The 19,540-nt window shown below is 43.6% G+C and overlaps 1 protein-coding gene across 2 annotated transcripts in view; it reads right to left on the reverse strand.

Moving 5' to 3' along the window:
* The window catches only part of ENOX1 (ecto-NOX disulfide-thiol exchanger 1), a 662,946-nt gene that overhangs the window by 16,343 nt on the left and 627,063 nt on the right, over positions 1 to 19,540 (reverse strand). For both annotated transcript variants that reach the window (XM_061133275.1, XM_061133276.1), the window contains 2 exons: positions 18,629 to 18,731; positions 3,047 to 3,132 (listed from right to left, as the gene is read on the reverse strand). In XM_061133275.1, coding sequence (XP_060989258.1) covers positions 3,047 to 3,132; positions 18,629 to 18,731 — 189 coding nt within the window. The remainder of the gene's footprint in view (positions 1 to 3,046; positions 3,133 to 18,628; positions 18,732 to 19,540) is intronic.

A 19,540-nucleotide genomic window follows, 5' to 3' on the forward strand; every position in this document is an offset into this window, starting at 1 on the left:
ATACTTATATATATTTATATATTTTAATATCTAGTTTATATTTGTCTACTTAATATTTATATATTTATGTACAAATATTTCTATGTATTTTATATTTATAAATACATGTTTATATATAAATATAAACTATATAATGTTTATATATATATATATATGCTTTTTACCTCAGGCATGAGGAAAGAATCTGACAGTTCCACTGAGCATTTGAGCCAGGAGATGGAGGGCTGTCTGGAGGAGATGCCGTGTTTTCTCTGTGAGGGTAATGCTGTCTTCTAAAATGAAACTATGTCTGAGAGGAAATGGAATTCCCCTTGACGCAATCCCTTCTGGAAAAGTCCAGCATCCAAGGGCCAGAGACCAGGTGTATGAATTCTCTCCTCACGGAGGGAGACCGCACAGATCTCAGCTGAGCAAGGGGGCGATGGACCCTGCCTTGAGGGTGAGTGCGAAAAAGAACTCCTGAGCTGCTGGCCGCCACATAGGTGACGCTACCTGGACGTCCCGCGCATGCTCACACACGCCTCAGGGGCGCGCGCGCCGACCTGCGCGGACGGGGCAGAGGGCACTAGCGCCCTGCCGTGATTACACGGCTAACAAGTGGGTTCCTAGTGAAACAACCACTGCTTTCCCAAAAGGCTTCCCGCTTGGGGTTTATCTAGAAAGGGAAGGAGAGAAATGTCAACAGTCCGAGGGAAGGATAATAGCAACAATAGGAACCATTTCTTGAGGGCTCATGCTATGCCAAGAACACTGGTGCGGGCGGTATTTCATTTCCTCCTCCAGACAAAGGTAGTGGTGATGTTAGGAAGGATGTCACTGGAGAAGGAAAGCACAGCCAAGAAGCCTTTCAAAGGCTGCTTTCAACAAAGGAACGTTGTATTGCTCCTCCTCCTCTCTTCTGAATTCACAGGAGTGTTTTCTGTACCTCGAGCCCAACCCCATCCAAGTGAGGGGAGACCAGGGCCATGATTCTGAATATCGAGACGCTTCCAATCACCAGGCTTCCCTGGTGGCTCAGTGGTAAAGAATCCACCTGCCAGCGCAGGAGATGTGAGTTTGAGTTCTGGATCTGGGAGATCCCAAATGCTGCAGAGCAGCTAAGCCCGTGTGCCATAACTACTGAGCCTGTGCTCTAGAGCCTGGGAAGCCCATGCACCCGAGAGCCCACACTCTGCAGCAAGAGGAGCTCCGACAGGGAGAAGACAACACGGCAGCGGAGAGTGGCCCCCACTTGCCGCCAGCTAGAGAAAGCCCATGCAGCGGTGAAGACCCAGCACCGCCAAAACGAACCATTGCTTTTTAAAAGCTACAGAAAGACCCTTACAATCCCCTCCTTCCACAGGGACGGTCCACCCTGTCCCCAGCGGCGGGAGACACAGGAGGGCGTGGATCTCTATGACTGCAAACTACTTTTTGTTCCAGCTGATTTCTCTCGAAGGTGAAGTATAAGGCCCATGAGAAAGGTCGAGCATTTGTGGGACTGTGCAGTGGTTAGATCATCTGCATCAAGACAAGATGACAGTGCAGCCCTACAGTCGATCCTGACCACCGAAGAGGCAGGATGCCTGACGTGTACTGAGGTCAGAGAGCTGCAGGCCGTGGGCCCGGTCCTGTACACCCCATGAGCCTTGCTGCCCTCAGCGTAAGACAGGCTTATTTCCACTGGCCGTTCCAGCAGGACACTGAGCAGGCCGCCCAGTGCCAGGCCCAGCGTCTCTGTCCCTTCCAGGCTGCCTGAGGCGGTCCTGGTTAATGCCACCGCTTTATTTGGACAGTGAATAAATCACTCCAAAATCACTGCAGATGGTGACTGCAGCCATGAAATTAAAAGATGCTTACTCCTTGGAAGAAAAGTTATGACCAACCTAGACAGCATATTAAAAAGCAGAGACATTACTTTGCCAACAAAGGTCTCTCTAGTCAAAGCTATGGTTTTTCCAGTAGTCACGTATGGATGTGAGAGTTGGACTATAAAGAAAGCTGAGTGCCGAAGAATTGATGCTTTTGAACTGTGGTGTTGGAGAAGACTCTTGAGAATCCCCTGGACTGCAAGGAGATCCAACCAGTCCATCCTAAAGGAGATCAGTCCTGAATATTCATTGGAAGGACTGTTGCTGAAGCTGAAACTGCAATACTTTGGCGACCTGATGCAAAGAACTAACTCATTGGAAAAGACCCTGATGCTGGGAAAGATTGAAGGCAGGAGGAGAAGGGTACAACAGAGGATGATGGACGGCATCACTAACTCAAGGCACACGAGTTTGAGTAAACTCCGGGAGTTGGTGATGGACAGGGAAGCCTGGCCTGCTGCAGTCCATGGGGTCACAAAGAATCGGACACGACTGAGCAACCGAACTGAACTTATTTGGACAGAGGCCCCTCTCACCATTCACCGGGATCTGATACATACATTGGGCTTTTTGTCCCTTCTTTTTTGGCACACAAATGCCTCCATGGGCTAGGAGTGCAGCTGATCTGCAGAGGAGGAAAACTAGCCTCTGAGAAGAGAGGAGTGACGACCTGACCTGGGTGTGCCTCTCGAGGCACATAGCTGAGAAGAACTTTTGTAGTCATTTCTTTTCCATTTGGGGAATGATGCTAAATACCACCACTAACACAGTTTTCTTGAGAGTTGTATCAGATCTTTATGTTATTTGCGGTGATTTTCCTCTATTGTGTTGAGCCCTTAGCATAGAGTTCTGGGAGGACACGGCCGAAGGATAATGCCCCATTAGCCGCGCTGACCTTATATTTCCCTTGTTGTAGGGACTTTCAACCAAATTGTACTTTCAAATCCCTCATATGCTGCTCAAAGTCATTTGATGTCTGCTGAAAGTCAGTGTCATTTTCAATAACTGCTTTTCTTTCTACAGGGACAAAAGCAAGGGAAAGAAGACATTCTCTGCCAAAAACTGAGTTCTTGTGGAGAAGTACAGACAGACCTCCATCCTCTATTATATCCCTAACACAGATCACACAGGTTCAACCTGCAGCCAGCAACCAACGTCCTAAGTTTTCGCAACGCCAGTTGAGAAAAAGGACTTACCTTGGAGTCCAGCTGCTGCATGTACGACCAGAGATATTCTATATTGGCTCCGAAAGGATGGACGTGAAGAAACGTGGATATGATGCCTGAAATGAAGAAGGCAAAAGGATGTTATTGAGAGGCAAGTAAAAATCTCAGGCGAATATTGTCATCTGACCCCAGTGACAGTTTTGTCAGGGCCGAGTCGTGGTCTTGCCACTTGTATCAGCGCTCGGCAAGCATTCAGTAATAGCCCGTTTTGAAGACAGTAATAGTAACGTGGCCAACAGAACACTGTCTCCCAGAATGACAGTAGTTAGAAAAGCGAGACAGAAAATACACAGATGAATAAAGGTGTTTCCAAACAGAGGTTTCTGGCAGCATTTCAACTACCAATTTTATGCTTGATTTACCGATATAAAATTGTGGTTACTGGAAGGATCAAGTGATCCCCTCTTCCCCTTTCTTCCTCTCGGTGGACTTACCAATATGAAAATGGCTCCTGTGGCTGTGTCAGAGAGCACGCTGCCTCCAGCTCCCCTGGTAATTACCTCTGTTAGTTACAGGAAATATTTAGTCCCTCTTTTCCCTCACTGCCACTGAAGGAAGCACAAATCCTCTGCTATTTCCCCTTGGCTGTTGCTGTTGTTTCAAGAGAGCCGGCCCGCTCTCCCCTCTCTGCTGTAATTTACAAGATCATTTTAAAAGGCCTGGGAATGGATGGTTTGGCTGGAGTCTGATTATAAATCAGAGGGCTTTTTCCATCGTGAAACTCAACTGTCAACATTGTACTGACAAATGAAAAGCTGAATGTCAGTGTTAGGGCTGAAGGAAAAGCATCACCCTCCTACCCTCCCCGCTCCTACATCCAACATCAAAACAGTGAAACGAGAACGTTGACTCCACAGGCTGTACACTCCTGTTTGTTAAGAAACGTGTTCAGACTGACGTTTTTGGCTTCTCTTTGAAACAGGCTTTGAGATGAATCATGTTTGAGGATGAGCCCCCTGATGTTCTGTTTATTGTGACGCTTTGGTGCTAGAAAGCCAAAGGTCAAGGGAAGACCCACACTGGTATGCAACACTGTGGTTTGGTCATTGAATCAACTGCAGGGTGTCCTGGGACTGCCCTGGGAAAGGATCTCATGGCCCCCTGAGCTCCCATGAGATGCTTGGAATGCTCTGGATGAGTGTCAGTTTTTAAAGAAAAAATTCCCAGTTTATCCTTAGGCTGAGAACAGAGAACCGAGAGGTTTACACAAGTACTCTTAAGACCTGTCCTCGGAACACTTTAATGTGTGTTTTCTTGGACAGTGAAATGAGGAACATAGAAACACTTTTCCATAAAGCTAAAATCTCAGTTTTCAGAGATTGACCTTTTCCCTGAAATACATAGAGCTACTGTTTTATTCTGATATTATGTTGTTCTTTTTTTTTTTTTCTTAAAATGTCCTTCTCTGAAATAATGGCGATGATAAGTTAGGGATGGAGTAAAGGGACAGAATAGTTGATTAAACAGTTAATCCCACTAGGGGATTGTAGGTAAAGGAAGAAGTCTGGGAGACCCCTATAAATTAATGACCTCTAGGACATCTATGCTCTCTGCACACCTAGAAAATAATTTATGGAAAGGTGTCATTTCAAAGTGAAAGATCCTCATTGTACTGAGACCAGAAATAATTTTTCCATACTGCCATGACGGTACCTTCTTGGATCACAAGGGACAAGGAAATGTCCCCCTTTTCTACCAACATGGAGGAGGAACTGATGATGGAAGCGTAATGTCTACTCAAGAATGAGGATGGAGGTAGTCCTTTCCCGCTCCCTACTTCTCATGTAGCCCTCTGAGTTCCTGGGGCTTGCAACCTGTTGCCTACCTGTTTATAAGCCTCGCATGGGAAGCATTCTAATGAATCACTTCTTATCCATCATGTTGCCTCTTGCTGAATTCTTTCTGTGCTGAGACATAAAGGACTAGAGCTTCTTGGAGCCCTCTGAAATGCCACCAAGTGGTTTCAGATAGCAGGTAGCAATGGTAGTTTTAATCTAAGTGGCAAACAGCCATTTAAAAAAAAATTTTTTATTTTGTATTGGGTTCAGCTGATTAAAAATGTTGTGATAGTTTCTGGTGAACAGCAAAGGGACTCAGCCATCTATATATACATGTATCCATTCTCCCCCTAACTTCCCTCCCATCCAGGCTGCCACATAATATTGAGCAGAGTTCCATGTGCTGTATAGTGGTCCTTGCTGATTATCCATTTTACATATGGCAGTGTGTACAGGCAACCATAAGTTCATTCTCTAAGTAAGTGAGTCTCTTTCTGTGTTGTAGTTCATTTGTATCACTTCTTTTTAGATGCCACATATAAGGGATGTCACAAGATATTTCTCCTTCTGTCCGACTGACTTCCCTTCGTGTGACGGTCTCTAGGGCCACCCATGTTGGTGCGGATTCACAGCCATTTTTAATACACTTAAGTGGGACTGCTTTGTCCCTCTCATACCACCTCATTTGCTAATTTGTGTTTGAACAATTTCCCTGTGCCTGAAATTCTCAAATCTGGTGAGGTGGCAGTGTAAGTCAGTCTGTTACCAATAAGAGCTAAAGTATAGATGCTTGTGAATGATTTACTTAGACAGTAAATTAGAAGTCTTTAAAAAAAAATACTACTTTCATTTGCATTCCTTAGGTGGGAGAGAGGGGGCAGAATTCTCATGGGGAATTGTTTCTATTTCGGGATGGTGAGTGGTGCTTCTCCGCTGTCCCAGGCTGAGGACGAGTGGTTCCTATGTCCACTGCTTTCCATAGAGAACCTCCGACAAACGGCAGGCAGACCCCTGCCCCCTGTAAGGGGTAAAGGCGGAGGGCAGGGAAGGGAGGGGCAGTCAGTGCTGGCTTTGTGGGAAGGCGAGGGTGTTCCTAGTGAGAAGCTCTTTGCTCTTTGCTTCTCCTCTCAAATGGGATGCTCCCAGGGAGGAAGGAGGCACCTCAAGAGAGCAGCCTGGAGAGACTGGAGGGGTTCTGCAAGAGGGGGACGGGCATTCCTTTCCCTGGTGGGACATCTACTTAGGCAGCAGACCTACGGATCCAGCTTTGCTGTGGGCCAAGCTCAGGGGAGATGGTGGGGCTCAGACGGGGAGCAGTAGTGCACTGCAGCCTGTGGGTGATAGGACTGTGAGCTTCCCATGGGACACGGGGGCATCTCAGAAGGTGGGTGGGCTTGAGCAGTCTTACAGGTATCGCAGGGGCTCCAGCAAATAGAGAAAACAACATTTTTCACGTTAATATCCCTACAGGACAAAGAATCATCAGCATCTCCTGGATAACCCAGCTTCTCCTGTGAATACCCTTGGGGGGTGTGCCATGAAGTTAAATGCCCCTAGCAGGATGGACGGTATGATTTAGAAGAGAGTGGGGTGGGGCCAAGGGGGAGTGGCTGACAGCTCTTGGCCTAAAGAGATGAAGATATGAAGGAGGAAATTTAGGGATACCAGAGATGGGAGGACCTGGAGTGGCTGCTTTTCTTGCCTCTGTGATGCTGGCATCCCTCACTGCTTACAGTCCCTCACCCCCTAATCTTGGGTCTCTATCCCCAAGGAACTTTGCCCTTGGACAGTATTTCTGTGTTCAGGTTCAGCAGCAGGAATATAGTATATGGTTACAATAAATGTATGTTGAGGGGCCTTCCTGGTGGTGCAGTGGTTGAGACTGAGAACTCCCAATGCAGGGGGCCCAGGTTCCATCCCTGCTCAGGGAACTAGATCCAGTGTGCTGCCTCAAAGATCGAAGATCTCGCATGCTACAACTAAAAGACCTGGGGCAGCCAAAGAAATAAAAAAAACGTTGTTCAGTGGCTATGCCATGTCTGGCTCTTTGTGACCCTGTGAACTGCAACACTCCAGGCTTCCCTGTCCTTCACCGTCTCCTAGAGTTTGCTCAGACTCATGTCCATTGAGTTGATGCCATCCAGCCATCTCATCCTCTGTCACTCCCTTGCCCTCTATCTGTCCCAGCGTCAAATGTATATTGAATGAATTTATACTGTAGAAATGAGAATAGCTAGTATACTTCTTTAACATTTCTACTGTTCTGTTATTGATAAATGAGGGGAAATAAGAACCTTAAAAATTGGTACCGGTACTCACCAATGATATCATAAACCAGGTAACTTTGAAGTACTATTCATCAGTGATTCCTGCCCCTTACTCATGCTCTTACGGATTCAAAAGAGTAACCTGGGTATTTTGGGTGCAGGAACTTCTTACTGAAACTATTTTGCTCATAAAGCTAAGGGGAAAATGCTCATGTGATTTTTAGACATTTTTCTAAAGTCAGATTAGAAACCCTAATCCAGACATGAGTCTTTTTCCCTAGGAGAGTATTTAGAACCATCTTAGTGGTAGCTGATATTAACAAGCCATTAGCTTTTCTTTATAAAAGTTTAAGCAGTTGTCATTAGATACCTGTGGGGCCAAAGCAGGAAATTAAATAAAGGTTCGCCAAGCTTTTCCTATGGATGGGAACCAAGTTATTCAGTATTGCTAGAGACACAGTAGAAATGGGAAACATGAGTCATCATCTCTGGCAAGTACTGCACTCCCCCCTCCTCCCTCCTCCCCTGCCCATCCCAGCAGCATCGACAGAAGCACCAGTCGTGCCATCTGAGAAAATGTAGTTTCCAGGCCCTGGTTCTGGATCAGTTCATTTTAGGGGAGCTTCCTAAATAATCAACTAAAGCTTCTTGCTACATTGCTTTAGTCATGTCTGACTCTCTGTGACCCTATGAACTGTAGCCCACCAGGCTCCTCTGTCCATGGGGGTTCTCCAGGCAAGAATACTGGAGTGGACTGCCATGGGGATCTTCCCCACCCAGGGATAGAACCCGTGTCTCTTATGTCTTCTGCATTGGCAGGTGGGTTCTTTACCACTACCATCACCTAGGAAGTCCTCCTTTAAAGGAACTGGGAGATTTCCTGAGACTGGAAAAAAAAACAATGATAAGTGTAACTCAAAATCTAATCTATAAACCCAGAAATGGAAACTATTTATGGTTCTCTGGAAGACCATAAAGACCATAAAGCCTTGGTAAAAGGAACACAAGGAACTGAGGGTAGAGCACTCAGCCATTACTGAACTGATGGATCTCCAAAGGAATGGATTCAACAGCTGGTCTTGGTTTGATCCATGGAGAAGCAAGGTCTCCATGTTTAAGACTGGGTTTCCCAACCGTGGAAAATACAACTGTAAATAGCTAAGTTAAGAAAATAAAGAAGGAACAGAGGAGGCTGTCAGTACTCTTGGGTTTTCAGCACAGCTCAGGGCCTAGTTTATAAAGAAACACAAGCCAGTTCTATACACCTGTGGCAAATCCCTCACCAGGAAGACACATTTAAACAAGCACATCAAAGCATTTTCAACTTTTCCCATCAAAGTCATCTAGCCCATTCTTGATTTCAGACCTCACTAGGACCAAGGGAGCAGAATTTCAATTAGATTTGTATGGATTTATTTCCTTAGTAGCATTTGGGTACCAGGTCCTAGGGCGTATCACATCAGACAGACAGACGAGGTTCCTACTCTTGGAGAACTAATTTTCTAGGTAAACAACACAGATGATAGACACAAAGATTAAAAATAAAAAGAGGACTTTCTTGGTGGTCCAGTGCTTGGGAATCTGCCTGCCAGTGCAGGGGACATGAGTTCAATCCCTGGTCCGGAAAGATTCCACGTGCCTCGGAGCGGCTAAGCCCATGAGCCACGACTCCGGAAGCCCCTGCTCCCTAGAGCCTGTGCTCCGCAGCCCAGAGAAGCCAGCACAGAGAGCAGCCTGCATATAGCAACTGGAGAGCTGCTCGCGGCAACGGGTCCACGTGCAGCAGCAAAGACCCAGCGCAGCCAAAAGTAAAATAGAAAAAAAAAAAGCAGACACTTTCAGATGGTGGACACAGCGCAGAAAACAAAACAGGTGATGGGACAGAACTGGGAGTGGCCCCAAGCTTGGTGGAGGGCCGCTTCACATAGACGCTCAATGAAGGTGAACCTGCTTGAGGGTCAGATGAGGAGCGGTCAGCCACAGTGAGCCGCGGTGGGGGGAGATGACTCAGAGAGAGGCAACAGCAAGTGCACAGGGCCTGGGGTGGGAATGAGGTGGCAGGGACAAGCGTGGCTGGGGAGTGACAGCGTGCATTCAGAGGTAGGTGGGGGCGCCAGGTCACACAGGGCCCCGGCTTGAGGAGGCTGGATTGAGCTCAGTACAGCAGGAAACTGATGGAAGGCTCTAAGCAGGGACATGATGTGAACTGAATCATGTTTTAAAAATTTCATTCAAGCAGCTGTACAGCGAACAGACCAAAAGGGAAAATGGAAGCATTTGCAACAACCACTGGATCACTGAAGAAATCACAGAAGAAATTTAAAAAGATAACCTGGAGACAAATGAAAATGAAAACACGATGCCCCAAAACCTACGGGATGCAGCAAAAACAGTTCGAGGAGGGAATTTTATAGTGATACAAGCTTACTTTAGGAAACAAAAAAATCTGAAATAACCTAAACTTACATCTAAAGCAGCTAGAGCAAGAATAATAAACAAAACCCAAAGTTGGTAGAAGGAAAGAAATCATAAAGATCAGAGCAGAAATAAATGAAATAGAGACGTAACAACAACAAAAAGCTGGCTCTTTGAAAAGATAAACAAAACTGATAAACCATGACCCAGACTCACCAAGAAAAAAAGAGGGAGCAAGTCAATAAAATAAGATAGGAGAGAGGAAAAGTTACAGCCTTCACCACATAAATACAAAGGATCATAAGAGACTACTATGAGCAGCTATATATACCAATAAAATGGAAAACCTAGAAGAAATGGACAAATTCTTAGAACTAAAAGTACTATTCCCAAGACTGAATCAGGGAGAAATAGAAAATGTTAACAGATCAATTACCAGTACTGTAACTGAGTCAGAATTAAACTCGCAGCAAACAAAAGTCCAGGCCAGATGGCTTCACAGGTGAATTCTACCATTTAGAGAAGAGTTAACAGTTAGCCTTCTGAAACTATTAAAAAAAAAAAAAACTGCAGAGGACATAACACTTTCAAACTCATTCTATGAAGTCACAATCACTCTAATACCAAAACCAGACAAAGATAGTACAAGGTAAGAAAACTACAGGCCAGTATCACTCATGAGCATAGATACAAAAATTCTCAACAAAATACTAGCAAACCAACTCTAACAATACATTAAAAATATCATACGCCATGATCAAGTGGGATTAATCCCAGGGATATAAGGAGATTTCAGTATCTGAAAATCAATCAATGTGATATACCACATTAACAAAGACTATAAACCATACGATCATCTCAATAGATGCAGGAAAAAGCTTTTGATAAAATTCAATATCCATTCATGATAAAAACTCTAGAAAGTGGGTACAAAGGGAACATACCTCAACATAATATATGGATTTCTTTTTCTCTTATGGAATCCTATTTTTTAAAATTGTATTGATACTGGCACCAAAACAAACATATAGATCAATGGGACAGAATAGAAAGCCCAGAAAGAAACCCACATACTCCTGGCTAGCTAATCTGCAACAAAAGAGACAGGACTATACAATGGAATAAAGACAGTCTCTTTAACAAGTGATGCTGGGAAAATTGGAACACCTACATGTGAAAGGATGAAATTAGAACATTCTCCAACATCATACACAATAATAAACTCAAGATGGATTAAAGACTAAATGTAAGACTGGGTATGATAAAACTAGAGGAAAACATAGGCAGGACAGTCTGACAAAAATTGCTGCCATGTTCTTTTAGATCTGTCTCCAGAAGGCTTAGCTCTGCCAAAGAGTAGCTGTCCTTAGCCACAGTCATATCTTGCTGGAAATCAGTAGAGGCCTAACCAGGCATCTGGAGAGTCAGCAGGGAGGGGTTATGTGAAATCTGGGTCTTCCCCTAAGCCACTGGGGACAGTTGCCTGTGGGCGGCTGCAGAGTGCCAAAGCATTTATGAGAAGTGGAGAAAGGCAAGACTGGGAGTGGGTGGCAGAAGACTGATGAACACTTCTGTGGTTTGGTCTAATGTTTCTTAGTGCCCTGGGATTTTAAAAACCTTTAATTGTCCAAAAAGTAGGTTTTCCCACTTATTTGTTGACTGTAATACCGGATCTTGTACAGCTTTTTAAAAACGTGTCTTTCTCCCTTAATTTTACAATTAACTTTTATTGGGGTGCAGTTGCTGTACAATGTTTTTTCTGCTATACAGCAAAGTGAACCAGCCCCATGTATGCATACATCCCCTCCTTTTTGGACTTCCTTCCATTCAGGTCACCAAAGCGCACTAAGGAGAATTTCTCATGCTGTACAATATTATTGCAGGTGTGGCTTCGACAGTCAAGAATCTGCCTGCAATGCAGGAGACCCGGGTTTGATCCCTGGGTCGGGAAGATCCCCTGGAGAAGGGAATGGCAGCCCACCCCAGTATTCTTGCCTGGAGAATTCCATGGACAGAGGAGCCTGGCAGGCTACAGTCCACAGGGTCACAAAGAGTTGGACACGACTGAGCAACTAACACTTTTCACACTGTACAATATATCCTCATTAGTTATCTGTTTTATATATAGCATCGATAGTATATATGTCTTTCTGTCTTATTTTTAACTAAACTGCTGAGACCGCACTTGGGTCTTTGGGTAAGTTGTTCCTTGTATCTGAAATGGCTTTGGAAACTCCCCATCTATCCAGAGGAACTCTCTCCGTCCTGTAGGTCACTCTCAACTGTCCTTTCATCCCCAAAGGCATCTGCAGCAGAAGTAGCTCCTTGGCTGTGTTTCTGACTTGACTTTCATCGTCACCACTTTCTTTCTCATTAGTCTATAAAGGTCTGGAGGGGAGAGATCGTCTCATCAGCACCATCAGCTAGCACGCGTCTTGGCCCACGGTAGGCCACTAGTTCCTGAAGCAGACCCAGAGGTGCCTGCTTCCGTATCACCTCAGATGTTAGTCTCACGATAAACTGAACCTCTGTCCATGAGGACAAAGACTCTGCCTACTGAACAGGCTGCTCAGATGACTCTTTTCCACAGTATGAAGTGTTAGTTGTTCAGCTGTGTCTGACTCTTCGTGATCCCATGGACTGTAGCCCACTAGGCTCCCCTGTCCATGGAATTTTTCAGGCAAGAATCCTGGAGTGGGTTGCCATTCCCTTCTCCAGGGGATCTTCCCAACTCAGGGATGGAACCCAGGTCTCCCGAATTTCAGGCAGATTCTTTACCGTCTGAGCCACCAGGGAAGCCCTTTTCCACAATGAAGCCTGGTAATTTTTACGTAGGCTCTTGACAAAAGTTTGTTGGTTTATTGATATGGACATTTGAGTCATGGAAACAAGATTTAGGTCAATGACTCATTCTTTATGGTCAGTAGCTTTCAGACAAGAACACACTCCCTAGATTACTTTTCTCAGGTGCAGCCTAAACAAAGCCTTAACTCTATTCACTGAAAACACCAAAATTTGCCACTCAACCTTCTTTTAAGTGTTTTTATCTATAATTCTTTCATGTGCTTTCTAATACCCATGTGTTAGGGGGAACATTCCAATTCAGATGCAGACTGGCTGTGAGCAGGTGGGTTAAATAGTGAGAGCGATGGGATTGCTGGTCATGGTAGGTGGGGTGGGGCTTGATGTGAACAGTCACCTTGGTTACACACAATACGTGTGTCGTGACCTACAAAGGGGCCACAGTGATACGTAAAGAAGCCCGCCTGATCATTAAGAATGTGAGGATGGTTCTCAGGGGTATGGAGAAGTTTTGAACAGCAACTTCATAAACAGAGTTGTTGAGGAGGTTTGGGCTATATTTGGGTGGGATTTACAATGATGATTACCACTGATGGGGTGCACGATCAAGGCTGCTGGCAATGGAAATCTATTGTGTTAGAATTAATTAAAAAGCAGGAGAAGATGGAGTGATACAGAGTTAGACTGTGAACATCTCCTCAGAGCTATCTGCTTATCAATAAAAAATGTTGATTCATTCTCCATCCTAACAATAGCCAGGGGTTTCCAACTGAACATAGCTCCAAAGCTTTGGTTCTAAACCAAAAGTATTGACACATTCTGTCCCACATGAATTCAATGCATGCCAAATCCAACATGTAGGGCACATGTGAAATGAACCAGGAGTTCTGGCATAGACACTGGGCAATGTCAAGCTGACCTAATGTGTGGTTACTACATAGTTTTGAGATATAAAATGCTACTCTCCCAAACTTCCATAAAAATGTAATTCTATTAGGTTCAATTATATGCCAACCTGTCTTCACAAGAATTGATTGATTCCAGCAATCAAAATACTAAAGTGCTTTCCAAGGGCCTAGCTTCTTTGGTTGAGTTGGAACATAGCACTCAACATTCATTAATTGTGAAGCAGAAAGTTTGGCAGAATGGTGGAACTCCCAAGGGATTCAGGATGGAACTCTGCAAAGATCCAAGTAGTGTTACAGATGAAATCCCAGTGATCTTCTTTAATAAGCACATAATCTATATGCCTTAAAGACACCACTTTTATAAAATGGTCATGAGAATGTCTAGAAAGAATACACACTTTGGCCCAGATAAATTCATGTCACAAATTAAAGTCACAAACTAGGATTGCTCATTGTTTAGGAAATGCCAGCCTCAGTTTTAAGTTTTCTGTGGATAAAATTCATTTGAGTATCTTATCTCTCACTCCTCTCTTCCAGGCAATCAAGACTTGTTCCACTTTGCATTTTTATATAAAATTTGTGTGTCCCAAGAGGGTTTTAACTGAATATATTTGCATGCAACATACACTATAGGCACCTAGACATGATGAAGGTTTTGTTAATAAGCATTTCTAATACAAGGGATATTTTCTGCTGTGCGCCTAGCCTTTCAGAGTAACTCAGAGCAGGCCTACTGTATCCTGTATATGGGTTTAGTTATTCCAAGGGCAGATTCCAGGGAAATTCCAGAGTATTGCTCACCCCTCCAGATGCATCATAAGTCCAGGGGACTCCCAGAATCATTCTGCCTACAAGTGTTCTTCAGAAAAGAACTAGCACCTCCCCTTTCTCTCTAGCTTGCTCCAAAGCAGTTTTGAACCCACACTCTGTCATTCTGTCTCTATCACAGTCCTTATCTGGATTCCAGAAGCTGCAGGAGAGATCTTTATGGCCCCACTATTTGGGTTTCCACAAAATATGAATGGCCAAACTCAACTAGCAGAGAGGCATATTTAATTCAGGGGGCAACTGCAAGATCCATTTCACCAATCTTAGAAACTCTTTCTCTCAAACTCCCCTGGTGGTCCAGTGGTTGTGATTCTGTGCTTCTAACACGGGAAGTGGAAATTTGATCCCTGATTGGGAAACTAAGATCCCACATGCCACGTGGTGTGGTCAGGAAAAAAAAAAAAAGAAACCAAAAAAAAGAAAAAAGGAACTTCTCTCTCCTCTGCCATTCTTTTGGATGATTAGTCTCTGACTACAAAATGGTGTAAGTACCTAGGTATTTTGGATAGAGTTTGGGCAGGAAGTCCCATCTGTAATCAAACTTCCATTAAATAAAGTTAAATAAAATACTGAGGTGGAGAGGTAAAGGAGAAATGAAGGGAAAATTAAACTCCTAAATTTAATCAAACTGTAAATCTCCAATCTTACTTCTAGTTAAACAGTCTCATATACTGATTCAAAATGAGTTTCACATCTTTTTTTTTTTTTGCTCAGCCCTGAACTGCAAATGCTAATATGAGAGACAAGTTTTATAGATCAAAAGGGAAGGAAAAGTTCTGGAAAATTTGGAGTTGGTTGTACCTAATAAAGGAGATCAGTCCTGGGTGTTCATTGAAGGACTGATGCTGAAGCTGAAACTCCAATCCTTTGGCCACCTCATGTGAAGAGTTGACTCACTGGAAAAGACCCTAATGCTGGGAAGGATTGGGGGCAGGAGGAAAAGCGGACGACAGAGGATGAGATGGCTGGATGGCATCACCAACTCGATGGACATGAGTTTGAGTAAACTCCGGGAGTTGGTGATGGACAGGGAGGCCTGGCGTGCTGCGGGTCATGGGGCCGCAAAGAGTCAGACACGACTGAGCGACTGAACTGAATGAACTGAATTTTTATTGAAGATCCTGATTTACAAAATCTATTCTTCTAAACAGACTTGAATTTACCCATTCTTAAGTTTTTTTTTTTCTCCCTAAGATTAGAGACATGTTTTAAATGTAGCCCTCCCGTTTCCTCCCATTCACCTACATTGTGTAAAGCATTTTTAAACTTTAGAGGTGGCTGATTGAAAAAAAATGGTGTGTGGTGTGTGTGTCTATATAGACAGTCCCCAACTTACAATGGTTCCACTTAACGATTTCTTGACTTTATGAGTGTGAGAGCAGTGTGCATTTAGTAGGAACCATAGTTTGACTTTTGGCTTTTCCTGGGCTAGTGCCACAACACCCTCCCGTGATGCTGGACAGCGGTATCGAGCCGCGGCTCCCAGTCAGCCACACGACTGTGAGGGGAACGACCAACACGCTGAGAACTAGTCTGGACCCCACAGCCAGTTCTGTCTTAAAGTTTCAGTACTGTAGTCAATAAACTACATGAGACTTTGTGTTAGATGGGTGCCTGTCTGTTAGCTCATGTAAGCGTTCTGAGGCAGGCTGGGCTAAGTTATGATGTTTGGTGAGTGAAAGAAAAGTGAAAGCGTTAGTCACTCAGTTTGTATCTGACTCTTTGTGACCCCATCGACTATAGTCTGCCAGGCTCCTCTGCCCATGGAATTCTCCAGGCAAGAATACTGCAATGGGTAGCCATTCCCTTCTCCAGGGGATCTTTCAGACCCAGGGATGGAACCTGGGTCTCCTGCATTGCAGGCAGATTCTTCACTGTCTGAGCCACTAGGGAAGTTAGGTGTATTAAATCCATTTTTGACTTAGATATTTTCAACTTAAGATGAGTTTATTGGCATGCAACCCCATCATAAACTAAGGAAGATCTGTGTGTGTATGTGTAATATAAATGCTGCAAAATACATTTATATATGTAAAATAAATACTGTGTGTGTATATAGGGGCTTCCCTGGTGGCTCAAATGGTAAAGAATCTGCCTGCAATGCAGGAGAACTGGGTTCAATCCCCGGGTCAGAAAGATCCTCTGGAGGAGGAAATGGCAACCCACTCCAGTATTCTGGCCTGGAGAATTCCATGGATAGAGGAGACTAGCAGGCTATAGTCCATGAGATCCCAAAGAGTTGGACATGACTGAGGGACTTGAGTGTGTGTGTGTATATAATCTAGCTAGCTAGCTATACACTAATTATGTAGCTGATACTGTAAATGAACTGTGTTCTCCAAGTAGAACATAAAAGCAGCAACAATCTATACTGACAGAAAAGAAGTAAAGAAAATGGACACCGTTCCCATTTTTTTTTTAACTGCCAAGTGGTCTATATTATTCAGACTTAAAGAGGGAGTGTTTACTATTGATCATTAATTATGTACTCCAGTCATACCCTAAAAGCACTGTGGGAGAAATCACAACTTTGTCACCCTGAGTAAAAGAGAAACTGTTATCAACAGTCTGACACATTTTCCAGTAAAAGAAAAATCCAGTTGCCAACTACATATGGGTTCATTTTGGGCTCCTGGAAACAACAACACATCAGCATGTCTTATGAAACTCATGCACGGCTGTATATCATCACAGAAAAAAAAAATAATTGGTTTTCCTTGGAGTATCTCTAAGTTGATGTCATATTCAATAACCCTGTAGTTGAAAAATCTATATGTGATGGATGAAGTCTGGACTGTCTTTTGAGTTTAATTCCTCCCGTGCCAGATTCTCCAGGACCTGAGGTACCTGTTGTTCTGCGGTGAGTGCCTGCAGTGTTTAGAAAAGGCATCCACGTGCTACTCCTGCCGGATGAAGAACTATGGAAGAACAGCTGTCTCACGTGGACCTCAGCCTCCTTCCTCACTCTTAACCACGCCGCGGGAGCCCGGCTAACCTTGGACCCTGACGACGGGGTCAGTGCCTGGGTGTGGCTGAGTCAGCGCTGTGCCCCAGGCAGTGAGGCTGCTGGCATCTCCTCCTCGGGATTTGACGACTTTGGGGACTGCCCGAAATATACAGGCTTCCAAGGTGGGGTCCCAGGCGTGCTACCAACACAGCACCATCAGGAACGCTTCCTTATGAGACTGAGCACTACCTTTGTATATGCTGATGGATTGGGGGTTTGGGTTTAGCAGATGCAACCTGGCAGATACAGAATGGACAAACAGCAAGGTCCTACTGTCGAGCAGAGGGTGCTATATTCAATGTCCTGTGATAAACCACAGTGGAAGAGTGTGAAAAAGTATACATGCATCCTTCTACTTCCCTGTCTATCCATTCTACTAATTTTTGAGAGTTTGATATTGAAACTCCAACTAAAAATCTTCATTTATATACTTAAAAAATAATTGTAATATATAGTGGAACTATATGTAACCTTGTTCTGTATTTTCCAAGTCTCCTGTAAATGTGTTATCATACTTTAATAATTTAAAAAATTAAACAAAAAAGAATGTGTGTACATGTGTGTGTATATGTGTGTGTTTGTGTGTGTGTGTGTGTGTGTGTGTGTATCTATGTATGTATAACTGAGCCACTTAGCTATAGACTGGTAATTAACACAACATTGTAATTCAGCTGTATTTCAATAAAAATAACTTTAAAAAGAACATTTAGAGCTTTCTCTGGTCCTGGCAAAGAAAAAGCCAACCTTGATATATTTTGTGGGGCAACTGAATATGTTTTAGGCAAACAACAACTTTCTTCCTTCTTCTTTCTCTTCTTTAGTGAGCATCTCGTTTCATTTACCTTGGATAAATGAATCCAAACTTGGGCAGGGAATGCTGGTCAGCTGTCCTAGACTAGCCCAGCTCTGTGGTCCAGATGCCCCTGTATCATTATTGTTGCAGGTCTGGCCTTGGAGCTGACCTCGGGGCATGGCTGCTCCTGAGTCTGGGGATCCGGTTTCGTATGGAAGATCCCCTTTGGATGGAATCCAACCCGGCCTCCAGTTGTGGCCACACTTTGAAATCCAGATTTGTAACTGTGACCTGCAAGTTAATCTGTTTTTCTTGTATTCCGTTTTATGTTGGATAACCAACTACTATACATGGTTGAAAAGTGAAAGTGAAAGTTGCTCAGTCATGCCCGACTCTTTGTGACCTCATGGACTATATATTCCATGGGATTCTCCAGGCCAGAATACTGGAGTGGGTAGCCTTTCCTTTCTCCAGGGGATCTTCCCAACCCAGGGATCAAACCCAGGTCTCCCACACTGCAGGTGAATTCTTTACCAGCTGAGCTGCAAGGGAAGCCCAAGAGCAAAGTCCCAGCTGGCTGGTCTGCCCCTGATTTGTACTGTGTGTAATATAATCTTGATGAAGTTAATCCTATCTTTGCCCAGAAGACGAAGCTTTTAAATCATCAACAAGTTGGAGGTGAATAATTTAAAAATACTGTTTAAGTGAATTATTACTAATGAGAGAATAGACAAGGAAAACAGAATTTCCTTACCAATCAGCAGAGCTTCTTTCTCTGATTTTAAGCCTTGGCTTCTTTTCTCAGTGTTGTTCTCTCGGTCTTGGTTGACCAACGCAACTGTCAATACATTGATTTCCTGTAAAGTCAAAAAACAGAAACAGGTAGGTTTTTTGTGCATTCCGACAAAAGCAACGAGGTCTTTTAAAGTCTATAAAAGAAGTCACTGCTTCTATTTAAAACTGAAAATCAACTTTTATAAGTGGCTGACCTATTTACCCAAGAGTAGAAAAGTAATTCTAAAACTTAGGTTCCCAGCTACTCCTTCTGGTGAACTAAGTACTAAATAACTGCAAAAGTGGCACATTTTGTGCAAATTATGTTACTTTTGTTCACATTTTGATAAAACTCTGTTAGCACACACGCACAAAAAATTGACCATAGCTAACTTTAATACGTTTTGAAGTATGAAAAATTTTCCTGAAAAGCATATACAGACTGATTTACAATATTATGTGAGTAATTTGTGTCAGTATATGAGGACACAGGGCCTGTTGGGAAGGTCAGATAGAACTGGTAGGAGTGTTTAAGTTGAGTAAGTATATCCTTATACACAACTGCAAAAGGCAGATAAAGCAAAGGTTGGAAAATTCTTTTCTTTGAAAACTAAAAATGAAGAATTGTACAACAAGCTGGTACAGGAGGCTGCACTATTTTTAGTTTTTTATATGGTCTTTTTAATTGAAAAAGAGAAAAAGATTTAACTCATACTGTCCCAGACTTGATATTAGGGCTCATAATGGGAATAATTTAATAGAAAATCAAGTTTAATGATCGGAGACCTGTATATATAGGATGGCAGAATCATTAGGGTAGTTGAGTCTTGCTGGAGGGCAATTTCTCACTGAAAGATGCATCACAAAGATGGGCTAGCCCACTGATAAAGAA

The sequence above is a fragment of the Dama dama genome, chromosome 30 (assembly GCF_033118175.1).
Source record: "Dama dama isolate Ldn47 chromosome 30, ASM3311817v1, whole genome shotgun sequence".
In the NCBI taxonomy this organism is placed as follows: Eukaryota; Metazoa; Chordata; class Mammalia; order Artiodactyla; family Cervidae; genus Dama; species Dama dama.